Source organism: Rhinoderma darwinii, chromosome 4 (assembly GCF_050947455.1).
Source record: "Rhinoderma darwinii isolate aRhiDar2 chromosome 4, aRhiDar2.hap1, whole genome shotgun sequence".
Lineage (NCBI taxonomy): Eukaryota > Metazoa > Chordata > Amphibia > Anura > Rhinodermatidae > Rhinoderma > Rhinoderma darwinii.
Genome location: NC_134690.1, coordinates 127,666,330 through 127,683,926, shown reverse-complemented (window position 1 = coordinate 127,683,926; position 17,597 = coordinate 127,666,330). Strand labels below are relative to the sequence as shown.

Sequence of the window (17,597 nt, the reverse complement as noted above, 5' to 3'; positions counted from 1 at the left end):
GACGTTTCAGGCCATGTGACCGCTGCAGCCAATCACAAGTCAATCACAGGCTGCAGCGGTCACATGGACTGCCGCGTCATCCAGGGATGTCGGGCTGGATGTGAAGAGAGGGACGCGTCACCAAGACAACGGCCGGGTAAGTATGAATTTCTTTAACTTTTATTACAGAAAAGGCTGTCCCTTCTCTCTATCCTGCACTGATAGAGAGAAGGGGCTGCCGATTAGTGCAGTGCTATTTTGCCGCCAAAAACGTGCTCGTAAATACGGGTGGAATACGTGTGACACCGGACCCATATTTACGAGCACGGGTTCGTCAATACTGGTGCAAAACGGGTCGAATACGTGTGACACCGGACCCATATTTACGAGCACGGGTTCGTAAATACTGGTGCAAAACGGGTGGAATACGTGTGACACCGGACCCGTAATTACGCCAGTATTTACGGGTGGGAAAAAATACGGTCGTGTGCATGAGGCCTAAGACTTCCAAATTGCTCAAAAAATAAATTTTTTTTTCAAAAGTGCTGCCAAAATAGAGTAAAGAGATGGAAATATATATTTAATAAAAAAAATTGTGCAGTATGTGTGTACATATGTCACATATTGCAGTTAAAAATAGGGAAAAGATCATTTTTACAAAATTTCTTCAATTTCTCTTTTTTAATTAATTTCCGCAAATCGTATATCAGTCTACTTTTACCACTAAAATAAAGTAAAACATGTGACGAAAAAACAATGTCAGAATTACTTGGATATTCAAAACTTTCACAGAGTTATTCTCTGATAAAGTCAGACATACCAGATTTGACAAATCTGCCTTGGTCATTAAGGTACAAACATGCCCGGTCATTAAGGAGTTAATTAAATTTATGTTGACAGACATATTTTTGTAATTTACTTGTTTACTTTTCGAGATGCAGCTTCTATTTTTTCACTTTACGTAGAAGATGCATCTCTGCATTTTCAGCCGCGTCTGTTCGTGATCTGCACTGCCAGCTCAGCTGTCAGTGCTCACTGTCCCCCTGTTACCTTGTATACCTATTATTGATCATATATAAGTTGATGATCTTGGATATTAACGGTAGAACGATTATATAAGGCATCAGAAGGGCACAGTAGGCGCTGACAGCCGAGCCAAGTGCAGTTCGCTGACCGTTTCATCTGGATGCGCAGAGATGCATAATCTTTGTGCAGTGACTGCATGGAAGCTTCATCTCGAAAGGTAAGCACAATTTTTAATAAGTAAATTACATTTTTGTTATGAATAAACATGTACATTTGATAACCTACTCCCCAGATGTTTACATAGCCTTTAACGTTGTTGCTTTTTTGGTCCTTTTCAATAGGTTGAGTTTTGTAGTAATATAATGTAGCTAACCGTTTTATCCCTTTAAAACCCATTTTGTATTTCTTCCAGGAGGCAGTTTGGTTTTTGTCAAACATCACAGCAGGAAACCAGCAACAAGTCCAAGCAGTTATTGATGCTAACCTCGTACCAATGATCATACATCTCTTGGATAAGGTAAAGCTAACTGTATGTAGTTACTGAGCGGTAGTTGGCTATCTCTTTTGTTTATAATCCCCTAATGGAGTCTTGGTGTCTTCCTTTCCAAATAGGGGGATTTTGGGACCCAGAAGGAGGCGGCATGGGCTATAAGCAATTTAACGATTAGTGGAAGAAAAGACCAAGTGAGTACTATGTTGGTATGAAACTTTATACGTAACTTCATACAATGCGGATTTCCCATGTTGGGTTTATGTTTTGTAATTCTACAGTGGAGTGAATTTATGATCAGGAAATTTCTGAAACGAATGTTCTTGACCTTATCCAGTAGTAAAAATTGTGCATGCATGCGCTCTCTCATTTTTGTGGCTACCTGAGATAAACATTACCGAATAGTCGCTCACCCGCTGATGGGACAGTGCTTAAATTCCCATTGCACTGGGCATGTAACCTTAGGCGAAGTTCACATGTGGCATTCTTGTAATCAGCAGTAATGAGTTTTGTTGTTTTTTTTTTGATTATATAACCCCATTCACATTCTTGGGGAAAATCTGCATGTGCATTAGGGCCCTGAGTTGGCAGGAGAACGAAAACAGCCAAACTTGCTGAGCAATACCCTTTCCATAACTCCCATTGAAGTGAATTGGAGTTACGGAAATGGCATAGCACCTCTAGCTGTGCTGCTCCTGAGACTTGGGAGCCACAAAAACAGTGTAGTTAGCTGTACTACGTGGTTTCTGTAACTTCTATTCACTGCTATTGGCTGTTTCTGTACTCCCAGCCACTCGTAACTCCGTTGCCGCAGGCCAACAACAGTAGGTAGGATGGGAATAAGAGGGTCTCATTCTAGAGATAGAAGTGGGTCTCCCCTATCTGTCCGAGATGGGAATACCACTTTAAAGCGCCTTTCAGTTGTCCGAAGTACTAGGTCTGTACAGGTTTTCAGCCTCCGTGATTGAAAACATTCTCGTTTACAACCAAAGAGAAAAGGTTTCTAAAGATTTTAATGTGAGCAAAGTAATTAAGAAAGGTGCAGATCATTACAGAAGGATCTAGAAAAACAAGTCATGCTTTTTGAATAAACTCCGTCTTCCATGATTTATGGTAATCTAAATGAATGATCTCTTTCTAGGTTGCGTATCTTATCCAACAAAATGTGATTCCGCCATTCTGCAACCTGTTGACTGTGAAAGATGCCCAAGTCATACAAGTAGTGCTGGATGGATTGAGCAATATATTGAAAATGGCTGATGACGAGGCTGAAACCATAGCCAATCTTATTGAAGAATGTGGAGGTTTGTAACTCTTTTCACTTTCCCGTCTTGTTCCTTAAAAGGAGTTATCCCCTGAATCTTTCATCTCAAAAGTCCAGAAATGCTGTTAAGTGTTATAGAGTAATTTTTCCGTTTTTCAAGCATATAAAAGTACCTTTTTTATTTTGGTGCTGCTGGGGGCAGGCTCTGAGCAGAATCTGGCAGCTGACATTAATATAGTCCCTTCTAACTTTCCCTGCAGATGAGTAACGTGGTATTCAGAGTAGTGAAGTTATATAGTGTGACGTCCACAGCATTCACTCCCTTACAAACCAATGAAAATATAATGAAATAAAACAGTGTTCAGTGTTAATATCAGCTGTCAGGATGCAGAGCTTTACAGTCCTAACAATCTGAGGAGTCTGCTCCGCTATACTGCCGTGCTACTGCAGAGCCTCTGCTCCTTCCCTGACAAGTAAGGCAGAAAGCTATTTCTATTGACTTTGCTGTGGGGAAAGGGACGGCGTATGTGTGTCCACCAGCCCCCAACTCAGCGATGTGCACGTTGCTATACACTCAACACCAGGTGGCGCCATACTCCAACTAAATGCAATTAGTCTTTACTAGATCTTTTTAACAGTCTGTAAATGGCAAACATTGTTCATTTTTTATTATCTATACGATGAACATATTTAAGGCCAGGATCACACGCACACATTTTTTGGCCGTTTCGGATCAGTTTTTTGAGCCTAACACAGAAGTGGACACAAAAGAGGGATTCATCAGTCTTTTCTATATACCTTTTGTATCCACTTCTGTGTTTGGCTCAAAAAACTGATCCAAAACTAGCCCCAAAATTGTATGTGATCCTGACCTAATAGTGCAACAACCCCTTTAATTGTTTAATCCACTGCACTTTATTGTTTCTAAATGTCCAATCAGATGTTGAGGTACTGTTAAAATCTTATGCATTTCTCCCGTGAATTGGTGCGGTTTTTTTTTATGCTGTTGCTGTAAAAAACAAAAAACCATGCAAGGTCATCGAATAACACCTCAACTCGCAGCATCTGAAAGGACCACAAGACTTCCCAAAAGTTTGCTTATGCTTACTGCTGCAACACAATGGTTTTAACAAAATAACAGAGTATAGTTTTTCATAATTAATGAATTGATTTCCACAGGCCTGGAAAAAATTGAACAGCTGCAGAGTCATGAGAATGAAGATATCTACAAACTGGCGTTTGAAATAATTGACCAGTTTTTCTCATCAGATGATGTAAGTAGCATTAGTGTCTTTCGTGAAGGCAATGCAATAATTTATGAATTCTTTTGTTTATGTGGTCTTTATCAGGTTCATAAAAAATCCAAGATCCCAAAAAATATTCGTACTAAACTTTGATTATGTTCTCAAAGGTCTTGTTCAGGTTAAAGACTATTGTACCGTTTTCTATAGCCAGGATCAGATGAGTTTGTGAAATTTGTCAGCAGCATGTTCTCTGGAGTGCCAAGTTCTGTGGCATGTTTTCATATCGACGTCACTAGAGGTTGAAAACTGCAATATTTGCCAAGACTTATAGTGAACATGCATTTTCAATAGAAAAAACGGAGCCAAAAACCGCATGTGATCCTGGTCTAAAACATTTTGAGGCCACGTACTTTCCATATACACTGGCTTAAAGGGGTTATCCGGGGACCAAAAATTGCTTTTGCATTCATATTTTTGTGTAAAAAGTCACTTACTAATATACTTTAATTAAAAATTCTGTACTAAATGGTGCCGTTCAAACCCGGTGACCTGTTCTCGGCAGTCCTGGCGCTTTTCTAATAAAGACGCGCCAACACAGCCCCACGTGACACAGGGCTTGCTTCATGTGCGGTTTGTGTCGGCGTGTTCTCAATGGCCTATTGCTGGAGTCCCCGAGCAGAGCATCAGCTAGCGCTTTGGTCTGGACTCCAGCACTGCTCCCGAAATTAGGTCAGTGACTTAAGGTGTTTCCTATAGCTGCAGTTCCCGAGCAGAGCATCAGCTGATGCTCTTCCTGGGGACTCCTGTACTTCTACCAACATCACTGTCCATATAGTGATGTTGGCAGCAATGCTGGAGTCCCCGGGCAGCGCATCAGCTGGTGCTTTGCTCGGGAACTCCAGCTATAGGAAACCCCTGAAGTAATGGACCAAATGTCGGGAGCAGTACTGGAGTCCCCGAGCAAAGCGTTAGCTGATGCTCTGCTCGGGAACTCCAGCAATAGGCAGTGTGACAGTCCCTTGCTGCTATGCCATTGATAACACGCCGACACGAAAAGCACAGGAAGCAAGCCCTCCGTCACGTGGGGCTGTGTCGGCGCGTCATCAATATTAGAAAAGCTCCAGGACTTCCATGAACCGTTTACCGGGTTTGAACGGCACCATTTAGTACCGAATTTTTTATTTAAAGTATATTAGTAAGTGACTTCCTTTTACATAAAAATATGAATGCAAAGCAATTCTTGAAATTTTTGGGCCCCAGATAACCCCTTTTAATCAGTTTGTACCAAAAGACAAAAAAAATATGACCCCGGTCCTGGGAAATAAAAATAAAAAACAGCTCCCGGGCCTGGCACAAACCAAAAAGACAGTGGGATCTATGTCAATAAAAACGAGAACTATTTTATGGTGAGTTCAAAAATCCAATTTTGTTGTTTATATCATTGGGTGACCCAGCACCATGGTATGTTCTAAAGCCGTTTTAGAGGGTAGGAATAAAAAAAAAAATTCAATGAGAACATCTTAAAGGGAATGTGTTGCTAGAAAAAACTGTATTTTTTTTTTTTTTTAGTTAAACAATTAGTGTGTAGGTGATTAAACATTGTTCTAATTTTTTTCACGAGTCAGGAAATATTGTAAATTAGATTCTAATTTATAATATTTCCCAGTGCTGGTCACTAGATGGAGCAATTCCCAAAATTGCAGCATTGCATGTGGTAAAGCAACCACATTGCTTTATGCTGCAAAATTTGAGAAAACTCACTCGCTCTAGTGAGCTCTCAGAATCCCCCCCCTCCTTTATCCTGGCTAGTGCCGGGAGAAACGAGGGGATTGAACGGTCAAACCTCCTACACAGTGTGTCGCCATTGTTTGAGCTAACAGTGTAGTAGGTTTACATACCGTAGTAAACACACACTGAAACACGAACATACATAGAAATAACTTACCTGCCGCCGCCGCTCCCTCTGGTACGTCCGCTCCGTCTGCTGCCGCTGCTCCAAGTGCACAAGTCCGGAAGCCGCGACCGGAAGTAGTAATCTTACTGTCCGGCCACGACTTCCGGTCCACAGGAAAATGGCGCCGGACGGCGCACAGTTCAACTTGGACTGTGTGGGAGCGGCGCATGCGCCGTTCCCACACAGACGGCGTACACCATAGTGGATGGAACGGGCCCCGTTCGCATTCACTATGGGACTGTATGTGCCGTATTCCATGTCTGTATGTGTCGTTAATCGACACACACAGAAATGGAAAAAAAAATGACAGCCCCCATAGGGAAGAAAAAGTTAAAAAATAAAAAAAAGTAAAACCCAAACACACAAATATAAAAGTTTTTAATAAAACACTAAAATCAAACTGATGTAAAAAAATTTTTTTGGGTGACACTGTTCCATTAAGCACAGCTGCCTGCAGCACCTTGCGATCCAGGCTGGTATTCGAGGAGGCGAAAGAATACATCTGGTAAAGCTTTGTGAAGGTGTGCACTGAAGCCCAGGTAGCAGCCTAAGCAACTGTAGGTTGATGATTGACTGCCCAGGAGGCACCAACAGCTCTTGTAGGATGGGCAGTTACCTGAAGGGGGAAGGTACCTTACCCTTAGACCGATGGGCTTCTGACATTGTGGACCGTATCCAATGCGCAATGGTGGCCTTGGATGCTGCTGAGCTCAATGTGTGGCCCCTCTGGAACAATAAAAAAAGAATCACAGCTATGAGTTGACTCTGTTGCAGCCAGATAGGTGCGGCATGCTCTCGAAATGTTAAAGAGGCTCTGTCACCAGATTTTGCAACCCCTATCTGCTATTGCAGCAGATAGGCGCTGCAATGTAGATTACAGTAACGTTTTTATTTTTAAAAAACGAGCATTTTTGGCCAAGTTATGACCATTTTTGTAATTATGCAAATGAGGCTTGCAAAAGTCCAAGTGGGTGTGTATTATGTGCGTACATCGGGGCGTTTTTAATACTTTCACTAGCTGGGCGCTCTGATGAGAAGTAACATCCTCTTCTCTTCAGAACGCCCAGCTTGTGACAGTGCAGATCTGTGACGTCACTCACAGGTCCTGCATCGTGACGGCCACATCGGCAGCAGAGGCTACAGTTGATTCTGCAGCAGCATCAGCGTTTGCAGGCAAGATCGACTTACCTGCAAACGCTGATGCTGCTGCAGAATCAACTGTAGCCTCTGGTGCCGATGTGGCCGTCACGATGCAGGACCTGTGAGTGACGTCACAGATCTGCACTGTCACAAGCTGGGCGTTCTGAAGAGAAGAGGATGTTACTTCTCATCAGAGCGCCCAGCTAGTGAAAGTATTAAAAACGCCCCGATGTACGCACATAATACACACCCACTTGGACTTGTACTTTTAAACACACCCACTTGGACTTTTGCAAGCCTCATTTGCATAACTACAAAAATGGTCATAACTTGGCCAAAAATGCTCGTTTTTTAAAAATAAAAACGTTACTGTAATCTACATTGCAGCGCCTATCTGCTGCAATAGCAGATAGGGGTTGCAAAATCTGGTGACAGAGCCTCTTTAAGGCAATCTAGAGCCCGTTTCCTTGAGTGAGAAGGGGAAGGGAGAATTGACCTTTGTCCACAGAGATAAGGTTGTTTTCCAAACATGTCCCTTCTTTCCAATCAAAAAAGTAGACCTGCAGTACATGGCAGCCAGTACTGAAACCCTTCTAATGGAGATGACTGCTATAAGAAAAGCCACCTTCCAGGACAGAAAACAGAGGGAAACCTCACGCAAGGGTTCAAAGGGATCAATTTAAAAGGCTCCAAAACCAAATTGAGATTCCATGGCTCAGCAGGTTGTCGAAATGGAGGGACAAGCATGAGCAACTCCCTGCAGAAAAATCTTTACTTGAGAACAAAAGGCCAAGGCCTCCTGCCAAAGTATGAGTCGAAAGTTAACATTTTTAAAGAGACTGTCACCACATTATAAGTGCCCTATCTCCTACATAAGGAGATGGGCGCTATAATGTAGGTGACAGCAGTGCTTTTTATTTAGAAAAACGATCTAGTCTTACCACGTTAGGAGCGATTTTAGCTTTATGCTAATTTATTAATGCCCAAGTGGGCGTGTTTTTACTTTAGACCAAGTGGGCGTTGTACAGAGGAGTGTATGACGCTGACCAATCAGCGTCATGCACTTCTCTAGTCATTTAGTCAGCGCATAGTGACACTGCGTTGTTCACTATGTGCTGTCTTATACTGACATATTAACGTTACTGAAGTGTTTAGACAGTGAATAGACATTCCTTCCAGCCAGGACGAGATGTCTATTCACAATCCCGGCACTTAGTTAACGATTCTGTTGTACTTACAGCAGAGCAAAGCGTAATCTCGCTGTAACCTGTCATTTACAGCGTGATCTCCTTATGTAGGTGATAGGGCACTTATAATGTGGTGACAGAGCCTCTTTGAGTGAAGACAATCCAAGTCCCAGATAAAATCCTGTCTCCTGCAAAACAGGTGTAGAACACACCATAGGATGGAAACGACACTTTTCACACCTAGCCAAACAGGCCTTCCGGGTGCGATGGTACACATGATCAGACTGGGGCTGGCTGGACTTGAACGTTTAAATAAGTTGCTCAGAGAGACCTCTGGCCCTCAGAACGTCGGCTTTAACAGCCACGTTTTTAAACGCATCTGAAGTTAGTGGTGTGGAACTTAGGAAAGGAGGCCGGGTCAAGTGGAAAGGTGCCAGCGTGCATCTTGGAGCATGTCAACTAGATAGGCATACCAGGCTTGACTAAGCCAATGCAGGGACACCAGGGTTGCAGGGACCTCTTGAGTTACTTGAGCAGATACAAGAATGAGAATTCGTCCCATGGAGTGACCAGTGTGTTGACTGCTATGGCCTGGGATTCCTTTCTATGGCCACGTAGGTTGGAACCTTGTAGTTGAGATGTGATACGAAGAGATCCACGTCTAGTGTGCCCCACGTCTCGCAGAGGTGATAGAAGTCTGGGGGAAGCGACCACTCTACTGGATCCAGCTTCTCTCGACTTAAAATCTGCTGCCCAGTTGCCACTCCTGTTAAATGGACTGTTGACTATGCTGTGGCCTGACTCTCTGCCCATTAGAATCTGAGTGGGCTCCCACAGAGCCTATCGACGCCTGGTGCCGCCCTGATTGTTGATTTCAGTCCTAGTTTTGACTAGACCCTGAAGGAGCGTCTAATGTGAAAGAGCCAGGAAGACTGCCCTTACTCCATCAGATTGATTTGAAGGTTTGACTCCTCTGTCGACCAGGAGCCCTGGACTGTGTGCTGACCCAAGACTACACCCCACCCGAGCAGACTGGTCATCTCGATGGATTCTAGTCACTGAAGGGGAAGGAAAGATGGACCGAGTGTAATGACCAGTGAGGTCTCCCACTAACACAACTCCTGATGAATCAGAGAGGGCAGGAGAATCAATTTGTCCAGAGAAGTCAAACTTGTCCCAACATGACAGAACTTCCTCGAAGGTTGAAACCTTCCTGCCTAGAATTCGCTTGCAAAAGTAGGACGTGTTCCTGCAGAGGGGAGGCCATTCTGCCTGAAGGGTCTTAATCGTGTCCTCCAGGAGTTGAACTTCCATTCTCTTAGATGGGACCAGGGAGGACCATGTACAGTGTTTTGATATCTGGAGGGGGCCTTCGCAAAAAAAAAATTCAAAGTAAAGACTGAGTTTTTGTTTTACTCTCTTTCCTTGGTGTCGAGAAGTGACATGACTGACCAGGACCTTGGTGAAGTCCCATGGTGAGCCCAAAGGGAAGGGCTACAAGTTTAAAATGGCGAGAATGTATTGCAAAATAAAGGAAATGCTATTGAGAACTCACGAATGGCATATGGAGGCCTGTGTTGCTGGATCATGGGAAATTCCATGCAGAGCCTCTGGGTTGTAACTAATCGGTTCAGCCTCTGCCGATCCAGGATTGGACATCTTGAGGATCCTGAAGAGAATGGAGTAGAACCCCTGAAAACGGTTTTCCATGATGAACTGTGATGATCTTCTGCAGGAGTAGGAAGCAAACAGCCTGGGAAAAAGCAGAAGCGCAATCCAGTGTGCGTGGTGAAGTCGAAAGAACCTTTCAGCAGGAAGATGTGGAGAACTCTCTTACCTGTCGACACCACTTCTTGAACTCAGGCGTATTCGTGAACGAGTCAGCAGCGAGCAGTCATCCCACTACTTGAACAGCCGATAACTAGTGGGGAGACACCTTTACTACAAAGATATCTTGGCAGAAGAGTACTTCTACCAAGGTGTGGTAACCAGACAGGACTTGAAGTAAGGGCGTCTTGGCTCGGTGGAGCGAATAGAATGGCCTCTGGTAGGAGGGGTTTGGAAAGCACCAAAATCTGAGAGTAGAGAGAAGTCTGTGGATGGCGCGGGACGTTCTGGGGCAAAAGAGAACTCTTACCGCCTGTACTCTCCATAATTTCATCCAGACTCTTTCCAAAAAGCCTTTTGCCAAGAAGGGCCTTTTTGGAAGCCTGGTTGGCCGCCCAAGATTTCATCCAGATAGAACGGTGCATGACCATATTAGCTGATGCGAGGGCATTGAAGCGCGCGGTCTCAAGGGAAGCCTCAAAGAAATTTGCATCAGGGAACTTTAAGCTTCTAAAGTCAGCCATGTCCTGTCACTGCAACTTCCAGGATAGCCTTACTCACCTAGGCAAAGGCTGGGCGCAGAGCAGAACCAGCGGCTACCAAAGCGGATTTGTTCTGGGAATCCAGCTTCTTCAGATAGCGGGATGATGGTGCTCTTAGACAGCCATGAGGTAGGCGGATCCACAGAGGGTGAAAAAGATCATTTGGCAATCCTTGCACAAGATCACCTGAAACTCACTATGGTTTGGGAAGCAGTCTCTGGTGTCGTGGTCGCTGTAAAGTATTGGGTTATCCTTTTACATGAAAGTTGTCCCGGACAGCGCACATCAGTGTCTGCATGGCAGCTTCCAATCATGAGTCCTTCTCTGGTTTAGTTTGCGAATTGGAGGAAACACTTTTGTTTCTAACAGGAGACTGGGAGGGAACCTGAAGAGGAGCAGGACATTACCCTGGTACTTCTGCACCCCTTATGGGGTCTACCATGAGAAGTAGACTAAGTATCCCTGTAGGGGAGATTAAGCTAAAGTGCTACAAAGATGGCATCCTGGGTGGGTGCTCCTGAATCTGGTAGACCGACCACATGTACCCTCCTTTTTTTTTTTTTTATTATTACGCCTTACCCAGTGTGAGTAACCAGGGTTGTCCGTGCCAGTTGCCTGGTGAAATCCTATGGAGATGAGGACATGTCACAAAGGAGTAGGGACAAAATCAATAAGGATCATGTCAAAGGAAAGAGTGACCCCTTTAAAATAGGCTGCAAAAACAGCCCTAAGGCTGGCCTACCAGTCTCCTGGCGCTGTGCATCAACTGGAGAAAAAACATTTGGAGATGTAGTGGATAAAGAGATCGCTAGAGCAGCAGTGCAGATAAATGGTATTGGAGACTCTGGGTGCAGAGGAAATTAAACGGGAACCCAGAGATACGGCTCCTAGAAAAAAACAGCACCCTTAGAGCCTCCCTGCGCTTGACCCGACTCCACTCCTGGCGAATGAAAGGATGTCTGCCACTGGTCCTGCGTGGCCAGAACGCAAAGACCGAGGCCTAGCTCTGGAGCAGGCTGGGGGCTGAAGTACGAGATCCAGCCTGCAGTGTTGAGAGGAGGAGTGGCACGGACGGCGCGAGTTCCCTCAGTAGATGAAAGAGGCAATATGCAGCCAGCACTGCATAAATGAAGATTAGCAGTGTGCACCGGTGAGTGGCGCTTTTTGCCCATATAAAAAACAAATATCACATTTTGTAGAATACCCAGAGGGCAATGCTGTAAGGGTCCTTTGCAGCTTATCCCCAGAAGAATCACTGCTTCTGGCAGGAAATATCAAGATAAGCACCTCTCTAAAATTGTCTGATAATTCCCCAATAGACTTAGGGAATTAATAAACTAGTGACAGATCCTCTATCTCTTAAATAATCTAATAGACGCTATGATGCTGATAACTACAGTGTGATTGTGTTTTCAAAGACGTTTGATTTGCAAAGTTATGAATGTTTTTCTAAATATGCTAATGTGTCTCTAATAGCCAAATAGGAGGCGACTCTTTCTTTTCTCTCTGGGCGGTGTAATGTTTTCTGTATGACGCTGTCCAATCGGCATACAGCTTCTCTCCCTTCCCAGCAACACAGCGGAATCATGTAGTATACAGCTTTTCTCCTTTCCCAGCAACACCGCGTGATCTTATAGTATACAGCTTCCATTCCCGACTATGTATTGCACTGGCGATATCTCCGGTTGTTTCACAGCTAGAACTGCGATCCTGATGTCATATTAGAATCTCCTCTTTCATATGACACCAGAACCGCTGTTGGTCTAGGTGGTCCACAGGCCGAGATGTGGCTGTTTTTAAGTGCCCTCCCCTTCCCTCCAACTTTAGTCCCTTACTTACGCTGTGTGAAACTGCTTCATGCTGATAGGACACGTCAGAAGAATCGTGGTGTTGATGCCAATTTGTCAAGTATAGACTCATTTGCATATTTAGAAAACCAACTCAACTTTTTTCACTAGCATTATCAGTGTAACAGTGCCTATTAGATAATCTATCACTAGTTTAGTAATGCCCCATCTCCTAGCTAATCTAAGTTTGAAAGACCCCTGCGTAGGTTGAAACGTTGACTTTTTTTTATTTATTTTTATTCTGCATTCAAATTTCTTTGGGGGCGTTCCTACATTCAGGTGTAGCTTTCTTCCTGTTATCTGATCGGGTAATATCTGCCTCCTATAGACACTCGGCTAAAACTGACTAAGGCGTCATGCACACGACCGTAGTGGTGTGCACAGGACGTGACTTATGTCACCTGCGGCCGCCTGCAAATCACGGGCCGTGCTCATTGCCGTGTGCATTAATTTCAACGAGCCTGGACCGCAAGATGCGGCCGTTTATAAGACATGTCCGATCTTTTTGCGGTCAGGTTCAGGCTCCTGGGCAATGCACGGACTTTGGAAACCACGGTCGTGTTCATGGGCCCACTGAAATTAATTGGGCCGCAATTCACCCGCAGATTTGAATCTGCGGGTGAATTGCGGCCGCAAAAATCTGTTCGTGTGCATGGGGCCTTAGCCAGTATCTGTGGGAAGTGTATGGCCTGCCTCTGGGCGGAGCCAAGACTTTTCCTACCTAGTGTCAGCCTCCTAGTGGCAAGGACCTATACCCATGGTGCTGTCTCCCCCAATGATATAACAGACTGCATCTCTTCTTTTGTGTCCACTCCTGTGTTTGGCTCAAAAAACTGCATGTGATTGTGGCCTCAAAGGGAATGTGTTGCTAGCAAAAAATGCATTTTTTTTTTTTAGTTAAACAATTAGTGTGTAGGTGATTAAACATTGTTCTAATTTATTTTATTTTTTTCACGAGTCAGGAAATATTATAAATTAGATTCTAATTTATAATATTTCCCAGCACTGGTCACTAGATGGAGCAATTCCCAAAATTGCAGCATTGCATGTGGTAAAGCAACCACATTGCTTTATGCTGCAAAATTGGGGGAAAATCCCTCGCTCTAGTGAGCTCTCAGAATCCCCCCCTCCTTTATCCTGGCTAGTGCCGGGAGAAACGAGGGGATTGAGCGGTCAAACCTCCTACACTGTGTGCCGCCATTTTTTGAGCTAACACACAGTGTAGAAGGTTTACATACAGTAGTAAACACACACTGAAACACGAACCTACATAGAAATCACTTACCTGCTCCTGCCGCCTCCGCTCCGTCTGCTGCCGCTGCTCCATGTGCACAAGTCTGGAAGCCGCGACCGGAAGTAGCAATCTTACTGTCCGGCCGCGACTTCCGGTCTACAGGAAAATGGCGCCGGACGGCGCTCAGTTCAACTTGGACTGTGTGGGAGCGGCGCATGCGCAGTTCCCACACAGACGGTGTACACAGAAGTGGATGGGACGGGCCCCGTTCGCAGTCACTATGGGACTGTAGCTGCCGTGTTCCATGTCTGTATGTGTCGTTAATCGACACATACAGAAATGGAAAAAAAAATGGCAGCCCCCATAGGGAAGAAAAAGTAAAAAAATAAAAAAAAAGTAACACACAAACACACAAATAAATACAAAAGTTTTTTATAAAACACTAACCTCAAACTGATATAAAAAAATTTTTTGGGGCGACACTATTCCTTTAAAGGGGTTGTCTACTTTTAGCGAATTTTATATATGTTTTTGGCTAATTTTAAGTTTTGTTTTTTTATATGATTTTTAAAATTTACTTAATTCCTCAAGTTTTTCAAGATCTCCTCTTGTCATCCAGTAGGAACAATAATTATTTACTTCCAGTGGATAAAATTCTGTCCATGGTAATGTGATGGACACAGGTGCACGGCTTGATACAGTATTTGTATCAGAGATGTGTCTTCTAACGTTCCCAGCAGCTGCAGTTTTTCACGTCCAGGGGAAGCAGTGGTCGTACGAGCGCTGCTGTCCCTTCAAAACCGCTGATCGGCGGGGGGTCCTGGCAGTCGGAGCCCCGATCCATTAACTATTGATGGTCTATCCTGAGGATAGGCCATACATTTTTATCGGCTTGAAAACCCCTTTAAAAACAATGTACAGATTTTAGAATTTTTTTTTTTTTATTAAATCATTGTGGGTTTTTTTTAAGGACTTTTCGAATTCCCTTTTTTTTAATTAAAAATCTGTCCGTGTACTGTCTATTTTCATCAGTTCAGCTGAACTGATGGCTCAGTGAGAGCGGGTATGACACACATGATCCAGCTAATAACTATTTCATATCAAAGTTCTGAACCTTCCGTGGATTGGAAGTCTGACTCTTGTAACCGTATATATACTGGAGCTGCTGAGCTTTCATATTCTGCTTAAAAGCTGAAACTAGCATGGAGGCATTAAATTAGGTACACTTTCTCTATTGATTGCAAGGACCATCTTTTCACCGCACTGTCTGATGCTTGTGGGAACTTCCCCACGTTTCAGGGATTAAAGGGGTTATCAAAAACTCTATTGCAATAATATATTTATGTGAAACACCGTAACTTGCTTATATACTTTATTTTAAATTCTGTACTAAATGGTGCAGTTCAAACCACGTGAATTGTTCCCGGAAGTCCTGCAGCTTTTCTAATAATGACGCTCCGGCACGGCCTCACGTGACTGAGCTCTTGCTTCATGTGCTGTTCGTGTACGTGACTGTAATGGGCTGTCACATTGCCTATTGCTTGAATCCCAAGCAGAGCATGAGAGAGCGCTTTGCTCGGGACTCCTGCACTGCTCCCGACGTCCATATTTCGTCAATTCAGGGGTTTCCTTTCGCTGTAGTTCCCGAGCAGAACATCTACTGATGCTCTGCCTGGGGACTAAAGCACATCTGCCAACGTCACGGTCCATATATGTTCACGAACAGCACATGAAGCAAGAGCTCAGTCACGTGGGGCCGTTTCGGAGCGTCATTATTAGAAAAGCTCCAGCACTTAAGGGAACCATTCATGAGGTTTGAACTGCACCATTTAGTACAGAATTAAAAAAAGTCAATTAGTATGTTACTTTTGTTTCACATAAATAGATTATTGCAATACAGTTTTTGGTCCCCAGATAACCCCTTTAAAATTGTAAGTGAATGATGTCTTTAAGTGTTCATACTATAACCATATTTTTCCTCTTCTCTTCCATAGATTGATGAAGATTCTAGCCTTGTTCCTGAGACAATACAAGGTGGAACATTCAATTTCAATTCATCTGCCAATGTACCAGCAGAAGGGTTCCAGTTTTAGGAAGAATGGTTGGAAGTTAGGTACAGTGCAGCACTGAAAACTGGTTTGATCCATCAAGCTTGGCTCATGGGATCTGCTGCTGCATTAAATCGGAGACGGAAATGTGCGGACTTCATTTGGATGACCGTAAAGACCAAATGATGTCAAGATGGCGAGTGGGTGCGAGTGAGAATGAGTGGCAAATGTAATGAAAACTTCACACCGAATGCTTATATAGGTTGTGCAGAGGAAAAGGGCTACAGGTCAAAGATCTTCAGTGCCTGCGAGAGATCATTGATCTAACAGAGCAAATGAGGAAATGCAGTACTGTCGTCATCAAGCCTTGTAAGCATATAAGAAAAACATATGGGTAGGATGCCCACACAAGTCCAAGGAGAATATGCCCAGGCCTTGCTAAGAAGCTCCGTATGAATGGACAGCATTGAATGAATGTCTGGACACCATGTTGTGGAGCCAGGCTCATTTTACAAATGTGAGGAAATTCACTCATGAAGCAGACTCCCAGTCCAGGAGTGGCGTGTGTACGAGAGTATGGGTGTGAACGCATGCAAGCTTGAATCGCCTTCAGGGGGTTGATCCTAAACCTAGAAAACAAGAAGTTCATAAGTGTTACCTTACACTGGACATGAAAACAATGACCGCTATAGCAGCAGATTTTGGTTTACTCCTGCAGCCTGTGTGCTTTCTTTTTACTTTTTTTTTTTTTTTTTTTTTTTTTTAAGTTTATAACTTGTATGGCTTGTATATTTTTAAGTTGCTTAGAAAATAAGGAAATTGAAGAAGGCAACCCTGTGCATCTGCACCAGATAAATGTTTGATGTTATGCAAACTGTTCCATATCATCAAAGCTGATTTGTGTACAAAAAAGGATATGCATGAAAAGTAGAATTATTATTTTTTTCCCTTTATTTTCTTTCTCCCTAGTACATGAGATGCCATACAAAAAGATGGTTACCTGCAATCCTTTCCATTTTCATGAATATATTTGCATGTGGCAACGGACAGCGTAGTTTATTTTTTAGATCCATTTTGTTGAGTCCTGTACAGATGTTTCAGTTGTAGTCGACTCTGTGCCGTGTTCAATCCTATTAGTTCTCAAACATTTGTTTTCTATGAAAATGATATGGACACTTCTAAAATGATATTTGGTGCATTTGTACTGCTACATTCAGATAATTAGGTGTGATGTAAAAATTGACTTCATGGTTTCAACACCTGTAATATGCCGAAGCCCTAACATTGTTTTAGAGTCTCTTTATCTATAGATGTAGGCAGCCATGAACAATCTATTTTGAGCCACTTTAGGGAGATAACTTTGTATTTTTTTAACACTTGCATTAACAGTATGCAAGTTACTTTTTATTGGAAGACCACCTCTTATCTGAGGTAATGCGCACTAAATTAAAATCTACAGTGACTTCTAGAAATACCAGAACTCTTTATAAGGTGGCTCATTGTAGGAAATGATGTGCCTTCCCTTTTGATCGCCAGTGTTGCATGAACAACAAGTTGCTATAAGATCTACACCTGTAGCCACCATCAATATCTAGTCTTGTGTTGGATAACTGGTAAAAACACTGTAGAATGGATGCAGATTATTTTGTGATTTCTAATTTTGTTGGATTTAGAGTATTTTTGCAGCATTCCTTGTCATCTGAAACATGGTTACAGTTTAAATCTAGAAACCGAATATTGCTAGCTTGTAAATTTATTAATGTAGAAGACAAGCTAGTCTGTCGTGGGAAATAAAGAGGAATCCTTAAGACACAA

General features: G+C 43.3%; 1 protein-coding gene across 3 annotated transcripts in view; it reads left to right on the top strand.

The window, feature by feature from the left end:
• KPNA4 (karyopherin subunit alpha 4) overlaps positions 1–17,597 on the top strand; it is a 57,037-nt gene extending 39,440 nt beyond the window's left edge. For 2 of the 3 annotated variants that reach the window (XM_075861565.1, XM_075861563.1), the window contains 5 exons: positions 1,418–1,522; positions 1,618–1,704; positions 2,637–2,799; positions 3,939–4,033; positions 15,729–17,597. In XM_075861565.1, the coding sequence (XP_075717680.1) occupies positions 1,418–1,522; positions 1,618–1,704; positions 2,637–2,799; positions 3,939–4,033; positions 15,729–15,827 (549 nt within the window). In that variant the 3' untranslated portion in view covers positions 15,828–17,597. The remainder of the gene's footprint in view (positions 1–1,417; positions 1,523–1,617; positions 1,705–2,636; positions 2,800–3,938; positions 4,034–15,728) is intronic. The other variant, XM_075861566.1, reaches the window with a different exon arrangement.